Source organism: Sciurus vulgaris (genome assembly GCF_902686455.1).
Source record: "Sciurus vulgaris genome assembly, chromosome: 9".
Lineage (NCBI taxonomy): Eukaryota > Metazoa > Chordata > Mammalia > Rodentia > Sciuridae > Sciurus > Sciurus vulgaris.
In genome coordinates, this window is record NC_136469.1 from 60,146,641 (window position 1) to 60,172,479 (window position 25,839).

The 25,839-nt window shown below is 35.6% G+C and overlaps 1 protein-coding gene across 1 annotated transcript; it reads right to left on the reverse strand.

Annotated features, from left to right (window-relative positions):
- Positions 1-235: 235 nt before the first annotated feature.
- On the reverse strand, positions 236-25,698 carry LOC306669100 (uncharacterized protein C4orf17). Its single transcript, XM_079152934.1, has 8 exons — positions 25,525-25,698; positions 15,765-15,974; positions 11,974-12,038; positions 7,831-7,974; positions 4,560-4,641; positions 3,414-3,621; positions 2,362-2,405; positions 236-798 (listed from the first exon to the last, which is right to left on the reverse strand). The coding sequence occupies exons 1-8, from the start codon at positions 25,655-25,657 to the stop codon at positions 602-604; spliced, it is 1,083 nt and encodes a 360-aa protein (XP_079009060.1). The 5' UTR covers positions 25,658-25,698; the 3' UTR covers positions 236-601.
- Between the last annotated feature and the right edge of the window lie 141 nt (positions 25,699-25,839).

Consider the following 25,839-nt stretch of genomic DNA (forward strand, 5'->3'; position numbering starts at 1 on the left):
CAAAGCTCTCTACCACTGAACTACAACCCCAGCCCAGTCAACTTTAAAAATACAGAAAATTCAATTTTAAGAGTCTGTTAATATTCAACATTAGTAGTGAATGCAAATAGCTCCTTTCTGGCCCATGAGTTAGGGATGATTTTTATATTCTTTGTTTGCAGGGGGAGCGTGGTGCGGTGGGAGGGGAGCGATGAGCATTTTTCCATAATAGGCTACCAGCATTGAAAACTTAGCGCAAAAGTTAAAATTCTCAGACTGGGCTTTAAATTTTTTTTTTCTTCTGACAGTTTGAGATAAGTCTATCTTATTCTGGTTATGGGTGTTTTTTCTGGTATCAGAGCCCTATACTTATGTACTGGTAATAACAGTGCAAGATTGGAAACAATATTTAAATAAATATGCTTCCTTTACATGTAGTATTACAATTAACAACTACAAATTAAGCTTTTGTCTTTATTAACATTTATTTGTATCATTATATACAGGTGTTTTGAGATTTACCTGTGCCACCATAAAGAGAACTGCTTGATTTTTTAAAAAATCATTTGATGTAACAATGTGCAACTCAAATTTATGAAAGAATTAGCCCAGTCTACAGTTTCTACCTTTGGTATAAAGGATAAGATGAGCTTTGAGGGCAAAGATTGTATCCTTGTATACTCCTTGCTGACATTGGTTTTGCTGACCCACTCTCCTGAGTATTAGACCTGAAAGGAGACTTTGGTTTGCTGAAATATTCTGCAACAGGTATTTTCATGTTGTTTCTTCTTATAAACAATGGGGTCTTATGCTCAGCTCCTGAAATAGAAAAAAATATATTTGTATCTATGCATATATACATATAAATAAGACCACATTTGAGACACTAAGTATAGCTGAAACAGAATATATATATATATATGACCATGTTTGAGATACTGAGTATAGCTTCTGCCTTGTTTTAGTAACAAATGATATATCAAAAACAAAAACAAACAACTCCCCCAAAAAAGCCCCATCATGTGAAGTTTAGGTGAATCAGGAATACCCAAAATTCATAAAAGAATTTATTCTCATATGTATTTCTTACCACTTACTCATCTTTAATGAGCTATTTGTTCTATAACATGCAGGTTATGTTCTTTCACTCTTAGAAGCAAATGTGATTCTGATAGGAATTATTTAGAATTGAAGGTGGATAAGAGGGGTGGGCAACTATGGGACCAGTGAGAGAAAGGAGAAAGGTCTGTGGTTCAGATAGATAAAATAAGAGAATAGATAAGCAGGTTAAAACACATTCATTGTACTGTATGATCCTTCCAAAGCCTGCATAATTGCACCCAAATAGTAGCACAAATTTGGAAAGATGCTGAATATCAACAATGAAGAGAAAGGGGCATGCCTTGAGGGTTTTCTAGGATCTAGCAGGATAAAATGTATGTGGGGCCTAAAGGTAAGACAAGTTGAATAGACGCAGTCATTATCATCATTTTATAGTTCTAGGGTGGGAAGTTTGGTAGACGAGGCAAGATGCAGTAGATTATCCTCAGAGAGTAAAAAGAGTGCTTTTTAATTTCCAAACTACACTTATTATTACCTGTTAGCACATAAAGCCACTTTTGGGTTTGGTTAACCCCAGTGGAACCTATTGGGGTCTAGAGTGACCCCATGGAACTCTAACTACCACATCATTCCTAGTATGAGGAGAACTTGGAGAAATAACAAAGCTTGTAGATAGAGTTGACAGTTTGTTTCTCTTTAGTCATATTTGCCATGCTTGTTTTAAAGCTAGAAGCTGCCAAATCCACAGGGTTGCTTCGCTTGGACTATTCTGAATCAATATAGGACTTCCATAATAATTCTCTCTGGTCCATATTGTAGGCTGGTACTGGACATCTGGTGGGTACACAAAACTGCTCTTTTCTATTGTATTTCACCTGTCTTACAGGGAACGTGCTTGTGGCTGGTTGCCATTTTAATCTTCTCTCTGGCTGACTTTGCTTCCAGTGAAATCATCCAGCTCCATAACAGTTAAGCTGTAAAGAACCAAAACTCTGAGATCATCATCCTTTTGTAGGTCAGTGCAAGGTTTTCCTTTTCATTGAATTTGCATGACTACACCTATAGTTCTCTTATCCTGCTGTCTTGCTTCTAAGAGTGCCTGATGAGGTATTTTGCCTTTCAAAACAAAGGTAAATTTATTTTAAATTCATCTCTATGAGAAATTCAGCAGATGTAGTCCCTTAACAGTTGAGGTGGAAATCACTCTTGTATTTTTTTTTTCTTATAAAAGCCCAGATCCTTAAAGTTTATGCCCCTAAGTAGTTAGTACTTGCTGGTTTCCTTATACCGATTCAGTAATTATCACAAACCATACTTAACCTTTTGCTACTTCCTTATTTCCTTCAGATTCTTGGCTTGATGCTCTGAATTAATTGGAGAAAGAAAAAAAATTAATTTCACAGATACAAATTAGACTATACTATCAACAAACTCACCATATATCTATCTTAAATATGCTATCTCAGTTCTTTGCTTTTTAATACTTACAGTATTGAATTTACTTCCTAACAAAAAGTTCTTACTTGGAGTAAATATCTAACTAAAACATCATATGTTAGTCACGAAGGTGGAGACTGGCTCTAACCATCTCCTCGTTTCTGATTTCATGGATACTTTATGATAAGAGACAAATTACAATATAAAATTCTTCTCTATCTTATTCGTCACTTTTTCTAAGTGACGAATTATGTTTTTAATATTAGTTTGCTCTGATCTTAAGTTTTACCAACTTTTAATTTTAAAGCAACAAGATTTTCTTTCTCAACTTTAATAACACCTTACCACACATTCTTTTAATATGATATTATACATAATGAATATGTATTTGTCTTCTGTTCTTGAAATTAAATAGTTTAAGAAATATTTTTTTCTGAAATAATTTCCAATTTCCTTAGTGGTTATTTTTCTCTCTTAAAGCCCCCAGCAGTGTCAGAATAAATTAAGTGAAGTAATTTATTTTTACCTTTATTATTCTACACAAAAATTCATGCCTGTATAATATTCATTTAACAAAATATACAATAACCATAAGTCTATACTTTTAGCTTTCTTTATGGTTCTATTTTTAGTTAAACTGAAAAAAAAAAAAGTTGTCATGTTTTCTTAGGTTTCTTAGGTGGCCACTCTTGATTGCCCTTAGTGGAAGGGAATTTTCCTCAAAGGAAGACGTAGCCCCTGCCAAAATGTTCTGAGCAGCAGACTTGAAAACAATTCTCATATTACATATGAAAATGAAAGAAAACATATATTGCAATCATTTACTGAGGAGAGTTGAGACTTGTACCTTAGCATATTTAGCATTTTGAAGGATAAAAAGGAGATCTCAAAGTCTTTATGTACTATAGGCCCTTTAAGTGACCATATATAATTACCTGGTTGATTGATATCCATCCTTAGCTCCAGTCGGCACCTTTGATTTTGCAGGTGAATTTGGGGGAGATTTGATCATAGGGGGCGATTTAACTGAAAGTGGCTTCCCAGTCTCTGCTGCTGGTTCCACTGTGCTGTTTCTTCTTCGGTGAGTCAATAAGGGTATCTCAGCCAGTTCAGAATGAATCAAAGCTGAGACCCACTCTTTTTCTGATTAAAAAAAAAAGTTTGGCGAGTGGAAGTTGTAAATTTCATGTTGGCTCGAAACACAGGATTAGTTCTTATTTCTAGCACACCAGTGTAAAAGGCTGGTGATCTGTTTTCCAGGTAAGTAACTATATGTGAGTAAATGTTTCTGCAGAAAAAGTTGATTCATTTCAACCTAGTTTCTGTTGGCCTATGTTAAAGTGCCCAGGGTAGTTAAGTCACTGAAATACTTGTCTTTGAAAAGAAGTAGAATAATTTTAAAATATTATGTACAAAAGCCAGCTTTACAGGCTGCTGTAAAAATTTAAGGATACCTGATAATGCAGATTCTCTTAGGAAGTTATGCTCTAGTCCATCTGATGACTAGGTAAGTTTGAGGATAGCTACTCTGTGTCACTTATGGTCACCTTGTTTGATGAGAATTTAAGGTATTTTCAAGAGACAGGTTGGTAAGAGCCCAAAGGAGGCTGAGGTATAAGTATGTTGATGATTGAATAAAAACAGGCAGAGCTGTCAACTGAGTCTGGAACTTGGAAGGCTATGTTACTGTCATCCATACTAATGAAAAGAAACAGGCTCTGTGTTCAGAGTTCAGAGTTCACAGCAGGTGAGAGGATGTGCTCAGGGCAAATTCTGACTATGTAGAATTTGAAGAACTCCAAACCAGCTCTAACTGAGAATAAGGCCTCCTCTGGACATAGCTGTTTCATATCTTCCCAATGAGTTCAGATAGAAACATACTGTATTTTGGGTTCATTAAATGACCAGTATGCCTGCAGTTGGAAATACAATACTATAATGATTCTGATATTGAAACACAAAGGAAATAATTGTAACCTTATCTTTGTAAATCCAAGGTAGAAAACTTCAGATACTGGCATATTCCCATTTTATTTCACTAACCCAAGCTCAGTGTCTACAAATGCTTATAGCAATCTCACCTTTTGTACTTGTATGAAGCAGCCACTGTGTAACTTCTGCCAGAGAATCAGTATGTAAAATGTCACAGAGCTTTGCCAGGATCTGACAGAGAACATTAGAGTTACATGGTGAGCAAATAAATGGTACAAGTTTTAAAAGGTTTCCTTACATTAGAATCCCATCTCCCTGCATCCATGATGATCAACTGTCAATTGGAATCTTAATTCAGGAGGACCCCATTTTCAAAAAGTACACATTGGAATCTTAGCAAAAACATTACCAGTACAAGTAATAATTTAGACTAGGCGTGGGGAAAAAGGTACACTCATACATTGCTGGTGGGGTTGCAAATTAGTGCAGCCACTCTGGAAAGCAGTATGGAGATTCCTCAGAAAGCCTGGAATGGAACCACCATTTGAACCAGCTATCCCACTCCTTGGCCTATACCCAAAGGACTTAAAATCGGCATACTACAGAGATACAGCCACATCAATGTTCATAGCTGCTCAATTCACAATAGCCAGATTGTGGAACCAACCTAGATGCCCTTCAGTTGATGAATGGATAAAGAAACTGTGGCATATATATACAATGGAATATTACTCTGCCATGAAGAATGATAAAATTATGGCATTTGCAGGCAAATGGATGAAATTGGAGGATATCATGCTAAGTGAGATAAGCCAATATCAAAAAACTAAAGGACGAATGATCTCACTGATAAGCGGATGAGGACATATAAGGGGGGGTAGGAGTGGTTAGCGTTAGGGTTAGGGTTAGGTTTAGGGTTAGGGATAAGGAGGGTGGTAAGAATGGAGGAAGGAAGGACTGTATAGAGGGAAAAGAGGGGTGGGAGGGGTGGGGGGGAAGGGAAAAAAATAACAGAATGAATCAAACAACATTGCCCTATGTAAATTTATGATTTTTAATTTAAAAAAATAATAATTTTAAAAAAAAGAAATAGACTAGGCAATGCTGTGTGTTTATCTCAGTTCCATCATCTTCTGGTAGGAGAAATTCACTTCTTCTGGGAAATTGGTCCTTTCCTACTATACCATGGGGTTTTAATGGGAATCTGAATCTGAGGCTGAAGCAGTGACCTTTGTTAAAACTTATTATCTAGTCTATCGACCTGTCTTTTTATTGGATTTTTTAGCCTGTTCAAGCTTCTGCATTGGTTCAAACATACTATCTTGTCAGTTTTTTAAAATTCCCTTCCATTTCTGTTCTACTTTTTCTTTTTTCTGCCTCCTTTTGGATCAATCAAGCATTTTTAAATATTCCTCTTTATTTTCTCCATTAGCTTTCTAGCCATACTTTTTTTGTTGTTCGAGGATTAAAATATTCATCCTTAACATATCATAGTGTTCCTTGAATTAATATTATGACAACTCATCTATAATTTAAGAGTTGTGAGTTATATTTCCAATGCTTCCTGCCTGAACTTTCAATTAATCTTCTCCACAAACCAAAAATCTTGATAAGACCTGTTTTTTCATGTTGTTCCTTCATCCTTAATTTATTTAACAAATAGTCAACAACTATCTAGTCAAATGTCATGTTGTATGTGCCCATTAATATTTTTCAAGCAGTGATGAGGGATGAGGAATCAGTTTTGAATACACAATCCCTGCCTTCAAAAAGTTTACGTTGTGGTGGGTTTTATATCAATCAGAGTCCAGTTAAATTGATGTCTGTAAGATGGAAGATGCCTGTAAGAGGAACACTTTTTAATAGATACCTAAAAAGTCAGTTCTATAGGAATTTTCTGATCTGTTGATGTGCCCAAAGACACAAGGTAGTCTTACAAAACTGCATTCAGCCTATAATCATTAGGGTCAAACCTATGTAGTTTAGTTTATTTTCTACAAATTTACCTTGGTCTTCATTGCATATTTCTTGTATTTTATTTATTCAAAATTCAACAAAAATTTATTTTATAATCACCAGGTGTTTAGCACTCATCTAGGTCCTGAAGAGGAAGTAGTAACCAAAATGGACAACTATGAGATCTTCTAGGACTCAACTTTTAGTAAGAGTGGGGTAAGAAAAGAGAGACAATATTGAAACAAATAAATATAAACAGTTCAGATAAGGTCTGTGTTAGGTTCAAATGACAAAGGATAATGTCATTGAGGATGAGTGGGGTAGCTACTTTAGATTGGGTGATCAGGGAAAGTATTTGAGTGTTATTTAAACTGAAATTTGAATAAGAAGATGACTACACAGGGGTTCAAGGGCTAAAGAATTCTTACAAGGGCAAGCCTGTGAGGTAGGAATGAGCACGTTATAGAAAACATCAGTGTGGCCATAGTTTTATGGGTAAAGGTAGACAGTGATTCTGAAGACTCTGTAAAACATAGTCTTTAGCCAGAACCATCAGTCAAATCTACAGAAACCTTCCCTTCTTCATATTTTGTTTTATTATTTTTCCCAATATTAACCACCACACAAATTATTATATTAATAACACTGCTCTACTTCTATAACATTGCTCTACTTTACTTTTTAAATAATTATTTATTAGAATTATTCAAAGACCATCTTTACAACATATTTTATTATGTATAATTGTTACAGATACTGATTACTTAAAATTACTATTAGAGTCATCATTACAAGAGTCTTGACCCTTAATTCATTTTAGCGGGTCTTACAGTGGAGCAATGTATTATGCACTGAAGCGATTCAAAGGAAAAAAAATAGCAGATAACAAATATCAAATGGTTTATTTATCCTTGATTATATGTCATTCTCAGAAATAACTGTGACTAAGGAGAACCATCCGGGAGGCTGCTATGACATATTACCATTAATGTAATTCACTTCATAACCTCAGGCAGATAATATTGGAGGAAATAATAAGAGGGAGACATGAATGTCTCCCTCCAAAAATAAGAGGGAGACATGAATGTTGATTGAAAGAATATGCCTTAAAGTATAACAAGGAAATAAACAAAAGTGACAAGAAGTTAGGGGCAGTGCTTCTCAAACTTTAGGAAAATAATAAGTCATAGGAAGAACTGGGCAGGTTTGGTTGGTAAATGCCAACCTTTCATTACATCTAAACCAAAGCTGTGTTTATGTATGAGTGACAGGAATCCAGGGAAATGTAAGATGATTGGAAATGAGAACAGGAGCAGGCCTTGCATTTCAGGCTAAGTAATTTTAAATAAATTCAGGTGTCAATAAGGAACCATTCACAAGATTTAATGACAATAGGTATATGGGATTTTTTTTTGTATGTTCATGCTATTCCCAAGTTATGGATTTAATAAACCTGCCTCTTACCTTTATTTCTTGATCCAGATAGTTTGGTATGCAAACAGTGTTCTCTTTGACATCGGCCTTGGTGCTCATTGCCTCTGAATAACAGGAGCCAGCAGTAGAGCATGCAGTTGGTGGTGATGGTGACTTTTTAATCTTAATTTCTTCCTGAATCAAAAATATAATATAATCAGTATACATTTCCCACTTATATTTTCCATGCAAATTAAACATAAAATGAATGAGAAACACTGTGGTAAGTAAGAAAGATCTATGGAAGTAAAAGGAGGATAGTTATAATTCTCCTTTAAATTCTGTCAAACATTTGTATTTGGAGACAAAATAAATAGTGATATAATATCAACTTTTGTTGAAATCACATAAAACCCATGATTAAACATCATAATAATGTGTGTGTGTGTGGGTGTGTGTGTGTGTGTGTGTGTGTGACCATCCTTGAAGAAATACAGAATGAAATTAAGGTTTGAACTTGGTTTAAGTTAGTCTAAGCTGATAGAGCCCCTGGGTTCCTACAGAAGTAAACTCTCTGGGAAAAATCCATTTATTTTGAGTTTCAGATTCCTTCAAATAATGTTTCATACAAATTGACAAACAACTGGGTCATGAGCCAAAGAAGAAATTAACAGTGAGAATTGGAAAATATTTTGAACTTAATAAAAATGTTGACTAGCAAAAATTGTGAAAGCAGCTAACGCAATATTTAATTAGGAATTTATAGCTTTAAAGTACACATATTAGAAAAATAAGTTAGAAAAAAATTATGTGTAAATAGCAAAATTGATAATGAGAAAAACTAACAAAATAAAAATATACAACAGAATCAAAAAAGTCACAAAAAGTTTTTGATACACTATTAAAATACATAAAACCTATTAAAATTAATCAAGAAAAATAGTGACATGTTATAAAAGGGTACTTCTTACAAATCCTAAAGATGTTTTAAAAAGATTATAAGAGTATTATATATAACTTTTACAATAAATTTGACCATTTAGATGACAATTTTTAGAAAAAGAATATATTACTAAAATGATTCTAGAATAAATAGTCTGAGTTCTAAAGTAAATTTCAAAGCAAAGAATATTATCACGAGTGAAGACAATAATTTCAAAATGATAGCAAGGTCATTTCATCAAAAGAACATAACAAACCTAAACATTTATACACCTTAATAAGAAGTTTAAAAATATATGATTAAAATTGACAGAAATGATAAGAGAAATATAGGAATCCACAATTATAGTCAGAGATCTCAATACCCCTTTCTTGATAATTTATTGAAAAAGTAGAAAGCAAATCAGTAAGACTGTAGATGACTTGAGCAATGATATCAACCAACATGACCTAATTGATGTTTATATTACACTGTATCTCAAAATAACAGAATAAAAATTCTTTTCATGGGAAAATGGAAAATTTATCAATTGACCATACTTTGGTTTATATAACCAGTCTCAATAAATTTATGTGAAGAAAGAGCCTACAGAGTGGGAGAATATCTTTGCCAATCATACTTCAGATAGAGCACTAATCTCCAGAATCTATAAAGAACTCAAAAAACTCTACACCAAGAATACAAATAATCCAATCAACAAATGGGCGAAGGAAATGAACAGACACTTCACAGAAGAAGATGTACAAGCAATCAATAAACATATGAAAAAATGTTCAACATCTCTAGTAATAAGAGAAATGCAAATCAAAACCACCCTAAGATTCCATCTCACCCCAATTAGAATGGCGATTATCAAAAATACAAGCAACAGGTGTTGGCGAGGATGTGGGGAGAAAGGTACACTCATACATTGCTGGTGGGGCTGCAAATTAGTGCAGCCACTCTGGAAAGCAGTGTGGAGATTCCTTAGAAAACTTGGAATGGACCCTCCATTTGACCCAGCTATCCCACTCCTTGGCCTATACCCAAAGGATCTAAAATCAGCATACTACAGAGATACAGCCACATCAATGTTCATAGCTGCTCAATTCACAATAGCCAGACTGTGGAACCAACCTAGATGCCCTTCAATTGATGAGTGGATAAAGAAACTGTGGTATATATACACAATGGAATATTACTCAGCCATAAAGAATGACAAAATTATGGCATTTGCAGGCAAATGGATGAAATTGGAGAATATCATGCTAAGTGAGATAAGCCAATCTCAAAAAGACAAGGGACGAATGATATCGCTAATAAGTGGAGGATGACACATAATGGGGGGGAGGGAAGGGTTAGTGTTAGGGTTAGAGTTAGGGTTAGGGAGGGGGGCAAGTATGGAGGAAGAAAGTACTGTATAGAGGGTAGAGAGGGGTGGGAGGGGTGGGGGGAAGGGGAAAAAAAATAACAGAATGAATCAAACAACATTACTGTATGTGGATTTATGATTACACAAATGGTATGCCTTTGCGCCATGTACAAACAGAGAGGCAACATGTATCCCATTTGTTTACAATAAAATAAAAAAAAATAAAAATAAAAATAAATAAATAAATTTAATGTCCCAAAGAATGTAAAGTGTGTTCTCTAGAGTGGAATTAATAAGTAACCCATGGGTCAAAGAAGAAATTAAAAAAGAAATTAGGAAGTGTTTTTAACAGAATGAAAATGAAAATGCAGCATAGTAAAATTTGGGGGCTGCAGCCTATGTGGGAAAATTTTATAGTAAAATTAAAATAATTCATGCTTATAATGGAAAGGAAAACTTTCTCATTCAATGACTTAAGCTTTTACCACATATAAAGGTGAAAGCCAGAATCGATGAAAAAGAAACAAAGAAACAACAGAGATAATCAATGAATGTAATTATTTCACTATATTAACAGACAAAAAAGAAAGATCATGTGGTCATCTCAGATGCAGAAAAAGCATTTGGCAAAATTCATCTCCTATTTCTGAGAAAGCTCTATAAGTAGAAAGGAATTTCCTCCACTATACAAAGTGCATTTATGAATGAAATAAACTACATTGTACTTAATGGTTAAAGTCTGAATGTTTTCCCCCGTGTTCAGACTCCAGGCAAGGATGTCTGCTCTCATCACTTCTATTCAACACTGCTCTAGAAGTTTGGCCATTACCAAAGGTACGATAGAGAGAAACAACAGATCAATTTTGTATACAAAAATTATACAGTTAGGCCTAATCAAAATGATAAATTTTGTTTTTTTCAAGAAACGCCAATACACAAAAAAATGAGCAAGTATCAGACTAGAAGAAAACATTTGCAAAATGTACATGCGACGAGATATAAGATTGATATCTGGAATATAACAACTTTTATAACATCATAACAAAAAGGCCAACAACCCAATTTCAAAAATAGGTAAAAGATTTGAACATATACTTCCCATAAAAGAACATATGTATGGCAAATAAGAATATGAAAAGTTGTCAACCTCATTAGTTATTAAGAGAATGAAAATAAAAACTACAATAAAATACTATTACATACCAAATAGATTGGTTAAAAATAAAAAGATTGTCCAAGAGTTAGTTTTGGGAGTCTGTGGAGGAAAGCAAATTCTAATACACTAAAAGCGAGATGTAAAAAGTTGCAACCACTTTGGAAAACAATTTGACCATTTCTTAAAAGTTTAAACATACAACTCCCATATGACTCAATTTATTCCCTTCTCAAATGGAAAGACTTGTACCAAATGTTCATAGTAACTTTGTAAATATTAGAAAATATAGACAAATGGATAAATGGGATACTCATACAATTTAATACTAAGCAATAAAAAATGAATTATTGATGCATAAAACAACATGAATGAATCTTAAAATAATCATGCTGAGTTAAATCAGATTTTAGAACTATTTAATTTCATTTATAGAAAAATTTTAAAATCCAAGTGATCTAAAGCCATTTGGGAGGTGCTGAGGGCATGAGGAAACTTTGGAGGTTAAAATATACATAAAATATACATATGAATTCACTTGATTTGGGTGCTAGTTTCGTGGATGTGCCAAAACTCATCAACCTGTGTATTTTTTTAATGTATGCTTTTTAAAAATCATATTAGTTATATTTTAGTAAAGCTTTAAAAATATTGTGTAACGTGATTTTTCAGAAAGATATGGGAAGAAAAGGAAAGAAAATGACAGAATCCAACTAAAGAGATAGCTGTAAACAGTTGTTTCTTTACCTTTTTAATTATTAAGGGATTTTCACTGGAAGTTTTAAAGCACTCATTGAGTTTTCTGCAGGGCTCTGAAATGAAATTTAGGAAAAATATATTTAAATTAAACTAAAAAATAATCTTTATCATGTAATAAGTGTCAGTTGCTGAAATATATGAGAGAATACCTGAATTTGATTAAGTTCAACTCAGGGATGTATTTATAATGGAATTGCATTATAACAACATAAGAAAAGTGTTTTATATTAAAATACTAATTCTATTCCCAAACAAATAGTATAAAGACACACTGGAAGTGCTTTCTGGATTCAGTTAAACTGATTTAAAAGTAAGTATCTTACAATTGAAGATGTTTTTCTCTGTTTCATACCCATAAAGCTGTCACATTCTCTGATTAGAAGAGAATTTATGTGTTTGTTTTCCCTGAAGACAGAAGAATATTTATGTTGAGTTATAACTGCATTCTTTATTTTTTCTTGTTTCATTAGTCTCTCAACTCTACTTTGACAGTCATTGAACTAAATATCCCTAAATTACCTTAAAACCACTTGAAGTTTGTTCAACTTTACATTAATATAAAGACATATTCTAAAAAAAAGATACATTCTATGTAAGTGATGCTATCTCTTTTACCAAAGCCTTAAATAATAACACAACAGTTTGTTAAGATGAAACGATTTTGTACATATTCCCAATTCTAACTAAATTCAGTAATTCTAGCTGAAGAAAGAGAGATAAATGAAGTTTAATGTTACCTCTCCCCAAATAACGAAAACAAAATTGTGGTTAGTGAGTATATAATGCAATTCCAATTAAAATCCCAATGACGTACCTTACAGAAATAGAGCAGGCAATTATGAAATTCATCTGGAAGAATAAGAAACCCAGAATAGCTAAAGCAATCCTTAGCAGGAAGAGTGAAACAGGGGGTATTGCAATACCAGATCTTCAACTCTACTACAAAGCAATAGTAACAAAAACGGCATGGTATTGGTACCAAAATAGAAAGGTAGATCAATGGTACAGAATAGAGGACACGGACACAAACCCAAATAAATACAATTTTCTCATACTAGACAAAGGGGCCAAAAATATGCAATGGAGAAAAGATAGCCTCTTCAACAAATGGTGCTGGGAGAATTGGAAATCCATATGCAACAGAATGAAACTAAACCCATATCTCTCACCATGCACGAAACTAAACTCAAAATGGATTAAGGACCTCGGAATCAGACCAGAGACCCTGCAGATTATAGAAGAAAAAGTAGGTCCAAATCTTCATCTTGTTGGTCTAGGACCAGACTTCCTTAACAGGACTCCCATAGCACAAGAAATAAAAGCTAGAATCAACCACTGGGATAGATTCAAACTAAAAAGCTTTCTCTCAGCAAAGGAAACTATCAGCAATGCGAAGAAAGAGCCTACAGAGTGGGAGAATATCTTTGCCAATCATACTTCAGATAGAGCACTAATCTCCAGAATCTATAAAGAACTCAAAAAACTCTACTCCAAGAATTCAAACAGTCCAGTCAACAAATGGGCTAAGGAAATGAATAGACACTTCACAGAAGAAGATCTACAAGCAATCAACAAACATATGGAAAAATGTTCAACATCTCTAGTAATAAGAGAAATGCAAATCAAAACCACCCTAAGGTTCCATCTCACCCCAATTAGAATGGCGATTATCAAGAATACGAGCAACAACAGGTGTTGGCGAGGATGTGGGGAGAAAGGTACACTCATACACTGCTGGTGGGGCTGCAAATTAGTGCAGCCGCTATGGAAAGCAGTGTGGAGATTCCTTAGAAAACTTGGAATGGAACCACCATTTGACCCAGCTATCCCACTCCTTGGCCTATACCCAAAGGACTTAAAATCTGCATACTACAGAAATACAGCCACATCAATGTTCATAGCTGCTCAATTCACAATAGCCAGACTGTGGAACCAACCTAGATGCCCTTCAATTGATGAGTGGATAAAGAAACTGTGGTATATATATACTATGGAATATTACTCAGCCATAAAGAATGATAAAATTATGACATTTGCAGGCAAATGGATGAAATTGGAGAATATCATGCTAAGTGAGATAAGCCAATCTCAAAAAGCCAAAGGACGAATGATATCGCTAATAAGTGGAGGTTGACACATAATGGGGGGGAGGGAAGGGTTAGAGTTAGGGTTAGGGAGGGGGGCAAGTATAGAGGAAGGAACTACTGTATAGAGGGTAAAGAGGGGTGGGAGGGGTGGGGGGAAGGGAAAAAAATAACAGAATGAATCAAACAACATTGCTCTATGTAAATTTATGATTACACAAATGGTATGCCTTTACGCCATGTACAGAGAAACAACATGTATCCCATTTGTTTACAATAAAAAAAAAAAATAAATAAAATAAAATAAAATAAAATACTAAAAAAAAAAAAAAGAATAGAAAATACTCAATTTTAAGTAAAATGTAAATAATACAGATAATTAAGAGTTTTTAATAGTGTTGGAAGGATTGGGGCTATGAACTCTGGTCTCAACCTTCACAAATTACTCCAAGAGCAACACCGTGGACCTGAACTACCTTGGGAGGCACAGCCTTAAACAGAGACAAGAGGAAGGGGAGTCGGGAGGCCAATATCATTTGAATTACTGCCCCACATTTATGATGCTGAAGATCAGGCACTGGAATACTGCTACAGTTAGAAAACCACAATATCTGCTGACCTTGCTTGTTTACATTCATAAATTCAGAATCTAGGACATTGGGATGTTGTAGCTAGAAAATTCAAGTATCTAGTCATGCTTGATGATATAAAGCAACCAAAAAGGGTGACTTTACCCCTACAACTAACAAATCTTACTAGGTTGCAACCACTAATTCACTAATTACCATGAAGTCACTCTGACTTGAAATGTAATTTTTAAGTTTCTAGGTGCTACAGGATAGGAAGGGACACTAGGAAGAAGGTGGAATAATCGGGCTTTAACTCTTCATTGCCAATAGAAGAGTGGGAGAAGGAACTCTTGAAAGAATGAAAGGAATTAACAACTATGAATATCTTAGAACGGCATGTATCACATGGTAATTATTCTACAAATGATTTAACAACTTTAGGAAAATATGTATGTTACCACCATATTCCAAAATAATTTTCATATATGCTGAAAGTTTTAGTAACAGTATGTGATTATATATAGTAGGAAAGAGGGGACTGGATATAATTTTTACCATGCAGAATTCCCTTCTTTGATTGTACTTACCCCTCAGATTTTTGCCACACTTTGCTTTCGATTAAGATAACCAACTTCAATTCCAAAGCAGTAATTAATTGAATTGTTTTATTAATATTCTGCTGGGACCTGAGGGCAAACTAAGAGTATAAAAACACAGAAGGCCATGACAACTAAGGCATGACCTTAAGGAGATGACAGCCCTGTGGGGAAGATGTAAGCAAGCAGTTCCGTTTCTACTGTGTTCAGGACTTCTTTTTTTCTGCTGTAGTTTTCCTTTTGGTGTCAGCTTAAACATTCATATGGTTTCTCTTAGCTAGTTTTGTAGGGATTAGAGACTACGACCATGCCAAATACATGTTGGACACAATAACATTTATAATATTCATTAATGTTATTACACTACTGAATTGAAGTTAGAAGAAATAATTTTATAATGAAAATCATATTTCATAGTAAGAAAATTCTGTGACTATTTAAAAAATCACTAGTTATTTTAGCTATCATGTAGAACCCCACCAGTAATTTGTAGGAGATCCAAGATGTTACATCAGTTGAGAGTGACTTACCTGAATGAGGTCGTGGGGGCACTTTGACACTGTTTAGTGCTGGTGACATTCCTCTGACAGGGCTTTCTGGGGTAGCAGTACTGGGTGGGTAACTGCATTTGGCAAGTGGTATCTCATCCTTCTCTAAGGGGTAAAACTGACTAACACCATACAGTGTTCTGAGTGGAGTCTCATCGTCATTCACAGTACAGATTGGAATGTTATTCAAACCTAGGTGGATAAGGTTTAAAAAGATCAAACAGCTGGATTAAGGTTTTGACAGTTTTTCTTTAAATATTGACAATTTTCAACCAAGTATTGTTAAATGTGCAGCAATGGACTTCCAAAATGTATGAACCAGTGCTAGGTGGACATTCTTCAAAATTTAGCATAGGCAATTTCATTTGCAATACATCCTTCCTTAAAATATTCTGGCATTTTATCAGCCTTGAGAACCAGGCCCACATCTTTAATCTTGGCCATAAGAGTCAAGATTAATAGGCATGCCTTTAACCTCTCACTTCCCAAGTCTCTCATGAATGTAAAATTTCAGATTTTTGAAAGCATTCAGGACAAGACCTTTTAAAAAAGATACTCTTGATTTTTGTACCAGCAGATGGTAAAAAAGCATTTGGTGGTAGGGCTAGAGGGTGGATAAAGGTGATTGTGGGGGTAGTAAAGAAGAACTTGGTACAAAGGGACCTTACCTCTCATGTCCAGAGACTAGAAGTCTACTTTATTTCATTTACTCTCCTCTAACAGGGGTTTACTTTTGATTCCAATATAGAAATTTGCTCAAATATTAAATTATAGATAAGTCCTTTTGTCAATATCAATGTTAAATCATGTGGAATTGAACAGCTTAGGAAATGGGGATGTGCAGGATATTGATTCATTATCAGTGAGTAAGAAGAGATAATAAGAGATAGCTACTTTACACTCCAAGAAGTTACCTGGCAAACTTCTGGAGAATGTTATTCAGTCTTCCAAATCTCCCCATAGTACTGCTTGTCTGCCCCCTTCTTATCTGTTTGCTCGGGATGACATAAATATGTTTTTGCTAACAACTCTGTCTGAAATGCATCCCATTTCTCTTTATCTTTATGCTCCTATTTCTCTCATTGCATTGTCACTTGTCACAGCATACCTACTTGCACATTGCTTGTCTGAGCTGCACTAGAACATAAGTGTCATGAAAGCAAGGATTCTGTCTGGTTTGTTCTCTCTATTCCCAGTATCTAGAATAGTGCCCATCAGAAATTAGCTGCTCTTTGATTATTTGTTGAATGAATGAGAAAATCAAATGTAAGGCTTTTTTTTTTTTTAAGCCAAATACTTGGAACTTTACTGAAGTTACTGAATGTAACGGTTTCTAAATAGAAATGAGAATAAAACTTTTTTGCATCATATCTTATCATTATAACACCTAGGTTAGTGATTGGTTAAGGTACTTAGTGAAAAAATGTGTATCAAGTGAGCTATAGAAAACTATAATACAAAAACAAGTAAAACAGGAAAAAACCCTGCTTTTTCTGCAGTCTCCTTGAATTGGTTTTAAAAGTGTGTTTATGTGCATGTGTGTGTTGGAGAATTTTGAAAAACAAACCCCTCATACCCTCTTCCTTATTCCTACATTTTTTTCTCCTTTTTGGTTCACACTTTCTTCCACATTTACACACACACACACACACACACACACACACACACACACACACATATATATATTATCATAAACCAGAAAAGTAATATGGAATAATTCAGGTTTCATCTACTAAAGAGTTAGTAAAGAACTATTAAGGGGGAAAGGGTCATCTAATGGAATAGCAATAAATTGGCTTCAGAGTCAAGTGGAACAATATTAAATGACTTAAAGCTTTGCATTTCAGTGAAATATGAAATTTAACCCTATAGTGGAAGAGATTAGCTACAGTCTTGGTGGGGGTTCCAATGACTTCCTTGATTATATGGAAGGATTAGGTAATGGAGTCTTGGACTCAAGCAAGACTAGCTCCTCCTGTAGAGCCTTAGTTTCTGTTTTTGTAGTGATTACAAAGAATGGTTTGAGAGTGTCAAAGGTTCAATCCTCATTGTCCTTCCTAATTCTCTGATTGATAAGCAATCTTAGTTTGATGAGAAAGTAATTAATTTCTTGTCCAAGGTAAGTGTTTCCTTTGTGGATGAGTTTCCTGTAACACTAGGGAGATTTAGAATGAAAGAGAAATGACTAAGTAACAAATGTATACTATTCTTATTCATGGAGTAAGTTGAGTAAAGACCATTGCATATGTGTATTTAAAAAGTAGATAATATGCTAATTGGCATATTAAAATATCTGACAGATTACCTTTGGAATTACAACTTAAAATATGTATAAAATGTTTTAATATTTTTAATATTTTAAGTAGAAAAATGTTAGAATATTATGAAGTTGGTAAACCATAAAAATGTTTGAAATAATGTATTTATAAAGTTTATTTAATATGTAGAATTTATGTGCAGCTTGGTAATAATTTGCATGTTAATAAAATAAAGGTCATTTAAAGCTTTTAAAAGTATTTAATTACCAAAGTCTGTAAATAGAACCTAATATTAATCAAAGACTCCTCCAGTGATTGTTAAAATTTACTAGATTTATAAGTAAGATTTGTCAGTTAAATTTAAAAGTTGAGGAGAATGAAAAGGGTTGAAATTATTAAAATTTTAATTTAAGGACCTCGGAATCAGACCCTGCATCTTATAGAAGAAAACATAGGTCCAAACCTTCAACTTGTTGGTTTAGGATCAGACTTCCTTAACAGGACTCCCATAGCACAAGAAATAAAAGCAAGAATCAATAACTGGGATAGATTCAAACTAAAAAGCTTTCTCTCAGGAAAGGAAACTATCAGTAATGTGAAGAGAGAGCCTACAGAGTGGGAGAATATCTTTGCCACTCATACTTCAGATAGAGCACTAATTTCCAGAATCTATAAAAAACTCAAAAAACTCTACACCAAGAATACAAATAATCCAATCAACAAATGGGCTAAGGAAAAGAACAGACACTTCACAGAAGAAGATGTACAAGCAATCAACAGATATATGAAAAAATGTTCAACATCTCTAGTAATAAGAGAAATGCAAATCAAAACTACCCTAAGATTTCATCTCACCCCAATTAGAATGGCGATTATCAAGAACACAAGCAACAATAGGTGTTGGTGAGGATGTGGGGGAAAAGGTACACTCATACATTGCTGGTGGGGTTGCAAATTAGTGCAGCCAATCTGGAAAGCAGTATGGAGATTCCTCAGAAAGCTTGGAATGGAACCACCATTTGACCCAGCTATCCCACTCCTTGGCCTATACCCAAAGGACTTAAAATCAGTGTACTACAGAGATACAGCCACATCAATGTTCATAGCTGCTCAATTCAGCATAGCCAGATTGTGGAACCAACCTAGATGCCCTTCAGTTGATGAATGGATAAAGAAACTGTGGCATAAATATACAATGGAATATTACTCTGCCATGAAGAATGATAAAATTATGGCATTTGTAGGCAAATGGATGAAATTGGAGGATATCATGCTAAGTGAGATAAGCCAATCTCAAAAAACTAAAGGACGAATGATTTCGCTGATAAGCGGATGAGGACATATAATGGGGGGTAGGAGGGGTTAGTGTTAGGGTTAGGGTTAGGTTTAGGGTTAGGGATAAGGAAGGTGGTAAGAATGGAGGAAGGAAGGACTGTATAGAGGGAAAAGAGGGGTGGGAGGCGTGGGGGGAAGGAAAAAAATAATAACAGAATGAATCAAACAACATTGCCCTATATAAATTTATAATTTTAATAATAAAAAAAGAAATATAAAAAATATTTGGAGTGTCAAATACTTATCCAAAATTTTATCATTCTTTGATGCTGTTTTTTTCATTTGAAATTATGTAGAAAATAAAAGTCACCATTTAATCCTTTAAAAAAATTTTAATTTAAAACAAAAAGAAACTAGTAGCACAAATAGTCTTTTTTGTGCACAAAAGTCTGAATTAAGAGTGCCACATATATAATATTATCATAGTTGATGCCATACAAGTACTATATTTGCATTCCATTTCATCTCCTCCTTTGCCGGCCAACCCTAATTGACTTGTACATACCAGCAGGACAGAAGAGGGGATTTGGTCCGGATTTCCTTCATCTCTTTTCCACCCTTCCTTTCCACTCACTGCTTCTGAATCCTTCAGTGTTGGGGTAGATCAATTGAGGAACCATACAGGGAACATGGTCTTATGGTATTTAAACTTAGTGTTGGGGCATCTGTGAGGCAGAGAAGAAATGTGGCTCTTGCTCTTCCTCTTCCCATTTTTGTGGGCTTTGGGGAACCCTGGCTGAGATCTCAGACTCATGGACAGTGTACCCTTCTAACACTCCCCACACCAAGACTTTCTCACACAGCCTCTTTTGGCTGGAGTTGCCCTGTTATAGCCATTTTCTTGAGCTGGGTTCTTTCAAGATATTCTAGGACAGCTTTCTTCTCAACATTGACTCTAGCTCATGAAAATGAGATCTTGGCCCAGTTCTCTGTGGGAGAGTCACTTAATCTCACTTGTGGCTCCCCTAACACAGGTACCCATTGTCTGTATCCTGTAGAGCATAGAGTTCCAGACAAGTTCACTCCAAGAAAAGTCTCCCCAGACTCCACTGCAGAAACAATGTAGGGAAGACCAGTATCCAGCTAGCAATGGTGTGTCAGTCTCCCTTTCTATAGGTACATCACTCTCATAAATAATTTCTTGAAAAGCCCTCAGATGCAAGTAAGTGGCCACTGCTGCTCCTTAGAGAGGAAGGGGAGGTTCATGGAAATTCCTGCTCTCTTTCAATGAAAGAGCAAAATCTCCTTAGTAAAAGAAGAACCTGGAGGTAGGCAATGGCTCCCATGGCAGGGACAAGTTTGGGTTTTTTTTGGTTTTGTTTTGCTTCTTTGTTTCTTTTTGGGGGGAAGTCAGGAATTGAACTCAGGGGCACTCAACCACTGAGCCCATCCTTGCCCTATTTTATATTTTATTTAGAGACAGGGTCTCACTGAGTTGCTTAGCACCTTGATTTTGCTGAGGCTGACTTTGAACTCTTGATCCTCCTGCCTCAAGCTTCCTCAGCCACTGGGATTACAGGCATGCGCCCACACGCCCAGCTATTTTTTTGCCTCTTAACAAGTGATATATACATGATCTCACAATTTGGCTTTGGCAAACATTCTGAAACCAGCTATGACATTTACTTATATAGCTTTTTTGCAACACGATAATGATACTCAAACTTCTTTACCTACTGTTTCTGTTGTTCAAAATCATTTTACTCCGCCTGTGTCTGTTGCCTGGTTTTCTAAGACTTATCAGAATATAGCTTGAAATCTTCTACCAAGCAAATGTAAGATTTTGACATAGTCATGTGTATAGGTTCAACTGCCTCCTATTCTCTTTAATGGAGCTTGAAGAGATTACTAATTTGGAAAATAAATGGAAATTTTTCATTTTTTATATGTATTGGTCTTGATTCCATTTACTGTTCCCTTTCTTCCGAATTGTTTCTATCTGTTCTCAGAGACATTTTACTGGTTCTATTCGAGCATATCAGACCATTTATTTGTTTTCTGTCTCTTTCACTGGATTATATGTAGTCAGAAGTTGCAATAATTGCTATAGCGTTTGCTGTGGTAGACCCACCACCACTTTACCTAGATCATGGATTCAGGACATAGGTGCTCAGCTGTCAGCTGCCAGGACCATCAGCTACTGGTGACTAAGCCTAAGGCCCTCTCTGGGAATTGCTCTTGACTGAAAGGAGCTCTCATGCACAAGAGAGTTCAACCAATGATTGGTGGATGGGAATAAAAAGCACGGTGTCTTTGCCTGGAATTGAGATATCTCTGAAGGATCATCTGCCCCTTGTGGGATTGGTTGAGGCCTCTGTTGTATTGGTGTAGCATTTCAACTTCTGTCTGATTCTGCTTCCCTTGCTTCCTCACAGCTTTTAATTCCCAAAGACTCCCCAATAAAGCTCCTTCACACAAACTCCATGTCAGAGTCTCTTCCCAGAGAACCTGATTCAAAAAATATTGCTCTGTAGAAAAACATAGGGTATCATGATAAAACATCATATAGGGAAATCAAATTAAGATAGAGAATATGGAGCTTAGAAAGTCTCTTTGAAGTGATGTTTAAACTGATACCTGAAAAATAGAAAGAGCAAACAGTGGGGGAGAGTCATGGCTAGAGGGAGAAGTATGTATAAAAATCCATAGGGAAGGCTTGTTAATATTCAAGGAACTTAAGTCCAGTATGGCATGTATATAATGGGGGTGGGGAATTTATGAGATGCCATAAGAGATAATCAGAGTCTACATTATAGAGAACATTTTATTTAATATCAAAATAAACAATCTTATCCTAAATGCATAGCAAGTCTCTGAAAGGTTTGGTGTAGGATTTTTAAACAAATTTACATGTTAATGTTATCTTTTTGGTTGCTCTATGAGGGTATGAATGGAAATAGAGCAGCAAGGAGGCTAAGGATAGCAAAAATAAGAATCAGAGCAAAAGGTAATAGTAAATGACAATGAAATTGAATTATGACCTGGAGATAATTTTTGAAACATTTAGGAGAAAAAGTGAAATGTTGCAAAGGGAAGAGGAGTTGGAGGAGTGAAGGACCTCAAATTGGTAGTACCGCTTGTTTGTTAGTGTATACTAGTTGAGGGACCACACTTCTGAGAAAAGACTAAGAATTTAGTTTTGAAGAGCAAGTTCGGGTGCCAATGGAGCATTCCATGCCTCACAAGTAGGCAGTTGAATATTTAAGTCTAAACTTTAGGAGTCTAAGATGTGTATTTGAAAATATTGCCTCTATCCGATATTTGAAATGTGTGAATGAATGTATTTGCCTAGGATTACAGTGTAGATTACAAAGAGGAAATGGTCAGGGATTGATCTGTGAGGGATTCTAAGATTAACTGCAACTGGGAAGTAGCAGCCAAGGGGTAGAGAAAAAAACAACCACCTAGAAAAGAAGGATGCTACAGAAGCCAAATAAAATATTTGGGGTGGGGGAAGAAGGAAGGAAGGGAGGGGAGGGAGGGAGGAAGTTAGTGATCGAGTAGGTGGGTTGAAAGGGAGGGATGAATGAAAGAGGTGGATGGTTAGCTATGTCAAATGCTACTAAAAGGTCAAGGTGGAATTAAACAGCATCTGTAGTGGATATTTGTCAGTTGAGCTCAGTTCCTTATCTTTCTTTTCTTTACTGACAGTAGGCAGATATTTTGTTCCATTATCCTCCCCTTATCTACCAGTCCACAGCTCACGCCCCTGGGCAAGATCAAAGCCACTCCTCTTGCCCTGGTGATTGGTTCTCCCACCAAGGCCTCCGGATCTGTACAGGCCACTTTCCTCCTAATCTTCCCAATGGAGATTTATTCCCGGATAGCATGTGACTTGATGTGTGTTGATAAAATATGTGGAGAGTTTTTCCAAGATCTACTGGGAAAGAAGCCACTATGGCAAGCAGAGGTGAAGCTCAGAACTGATGTAACCACGTTGCCACCATGAGAGAAACAAGCCAGTTCTAGGATGAGGCTGACACTCTGCATGGCAGGATGGAGACAAAAAACAGCGCAGGATTTTTCTGACTCTGGTGGGGCATCATATCAAAAACTCAAAGCCCACCTTTACTGCTCGATTTCCCTGCTACGCAAATAGATCCTCTTTGTCGTACAAACCGATTTGATTTGTTTTTCTGTTACTTACAGCCACAACCATCCTTGCTGATAATGGTAAGTGGATTTGTTAAAATAAGGATAGTGGTAACATTAGCAAGTGCAGTGTATGTGAGATGGTAAAAAGGCCAGACTGTCAGTAGTGACTTTTAATGGTAAAAAGGTTAAGAACTGAAAACCATGAGTATGGACATCACTTTTCATTGTGAAGGAATATAAATTCCTTAGCGTGATATACAGAACCTTTCTAAATTTGACTTCTTACCCACTTTATGCACCCTGATCCCAATTAGCCTTTTCCTGCTCCTCACATGCTCCATAACAGGCATGTCAATCTCCTTCTACTTGGTTTTCTAATGCTCCTGACTATATTGAAACTTAATGTTCCCATCATCTTCCTTTTTCATATAGTTTACCATGATATAAGTATTATCATTGTTGTCATTTTACAGAGTAGCTTGACCATCCAGGCCATCCAGCTCCTGAGGCCAGGCTCCTGCCTATATTTTAACTCCAAATAAATGTTTGTTTAATAAATGAATGGATGGATACATGGATGACTGAGTGAATAAACAGGAGATATGTATTCTTGTCTTTAAGTACCACTGCTGTATCTATGACTCTCAAATGTACATCTATACTCCTGACTTCCCATTTGAGACTTAGACTCAGATTTTCACTTGGGGGCACAACATTTCCATTTGGATGTCTGGTGTTTTTACACATGCAGTACATGTGCTGCTGAAATGATTTAATTATCTGACTAGAATATGAGCCTCATGAAATCAGAGATATTTTTATCTTCACCATTATACCTCTCATATCTATAAGAGTGGTTGGTATGTATCAGAGATTAAATAAATGTCCACTAAATTAAATGACTTAACCTTTTCTTGCTCCACTTTCATCAAAAGCAAGACACTTTTTTTTTTTTTTTTAGTTATGATAACCTAGAATGGGAAATGGGGCAAAGGCCATGCTTTTCTTTGATTTGTTGTTCCTGTTTATTCATACTCTGTACTGATCAGTTACCAGGACTTTTTAATATTTTCCCTAGAAACTCTCCCCAGTCTTGTATTCTGCCATTGCTTAGACCATTGCAGAGCAAGCATGTTTGTCCTGATAGGTCTGGACAGCTGAGCAGCCTCCTAATATTATTCTTTATTTCTAGGCTCAGGCCTTTTCCCAACAAAGATGGCTCATTTATATTATAATAATAGTTTTCAGTCTCACTTTTTAGGAATATGATCATTTCTATCTCCTGGGGGCTCACTGTAACAATGGTTCTTATTTAGGAAGCGGTGTGTCTCTCTGAGGGATAAAAATCCCAAGGATGGTCTGAGGATCTACTGATGAAGTCCAACAACTAGGCTATACACTCCCATAATGTCCCACAGTTACCCCATCCTGGGCAAAGTGACAAGTTCATTCTAACAAGTTCCAGTAGTTCTGCTTGTTTTCCATATATTTCATATTCTTAAGAAATCTACCTCTCAAAACAAAATCTACCTCTTTTTTGTTTTATCTAGAAGCCAAAATATATATAAAACCTATATACATTTTATTATACAATCCAAGCTAAATTGAGAGAGGCTATTGTCACTAATATCCAATTTCCAGAAAGTCTATTGCATAAAGTTAAAGGAAGAAAGAATAGAAAAGAAGGGAAGGGAGTAAGGAACAAAACATGCATTTCCTTAGGGCTTGCATTTATCACATGGCAGTATTTTAACGTATTAAAATACTTTCAAACCAATTGCACAATGCTGCCATTATCCCCCTGAGTGATCCCCACTGCCCTGGTTACTTTGACCCCTTTCCAGAATTTTGTTCTAACTATCAAGCAATTCAATGGCTAATGTCTACCAGAAAAGGGGCCGGCTCCATACTGGCATTTGGTCGTAATTGCCAGTGAACATGCTTCACCAGTGGTTAAATATTTTGGATAGCTGCCTTTCCTTTACTCACCAGGATCATCACGTAACCCAAATGTGGAGGAGACAGATACATCCTAGGACCTTGGGTCTCCTTACCTTTGATATGACAGACTCTTCTGGGATGAGGGGTGTGCCTAACTAGAAAGCAATTTCCATTTCTAGCCATAATAGGGTTGCCTTTGTTCTCAAACTGAAGAACGGAAGTAGGGTATTTGAGATTCTTCTGCATAGCCTGTTGGTTTACTCCTCTCCACTGTTGCCAAAAAAGTCCTTAGGGTTAACTTGATTGACCACGGTTTCAGATGTGCTCAGACCCTGAAACCACAGAATGACAATCGTTCTGACAAGAGGTTTTTGACATTATCTTATACAGTAAACATTTTTCCATCATCTTTGCACTGAGTTACTTCT

Bases quoted from the DNA above. Each gene is read 5' to 3' on its own strand.
- LOC306669100 (XM_079152934.1), bottom strand. From the start codon at position 25,657: ATGCAGAAGAATCTCAAATACCCTACTTCCGTTCTTCAGTTTGAGAAC. The intron at 15,975-25,524 runs GTAAGGAGACCC...TTATCCACCTAG, and splicing joins AAGAGTCTGTCATATCAAAG to GTTTGAATAACATTCCAATC. The intron at 3,622-4,559 runs GTGAGATTGCTA...TTTTTTAATCAG, and splicing joins GCTTCATACAAGTACAAAAG to AAAAAGAGTGGGTCTCAGCT.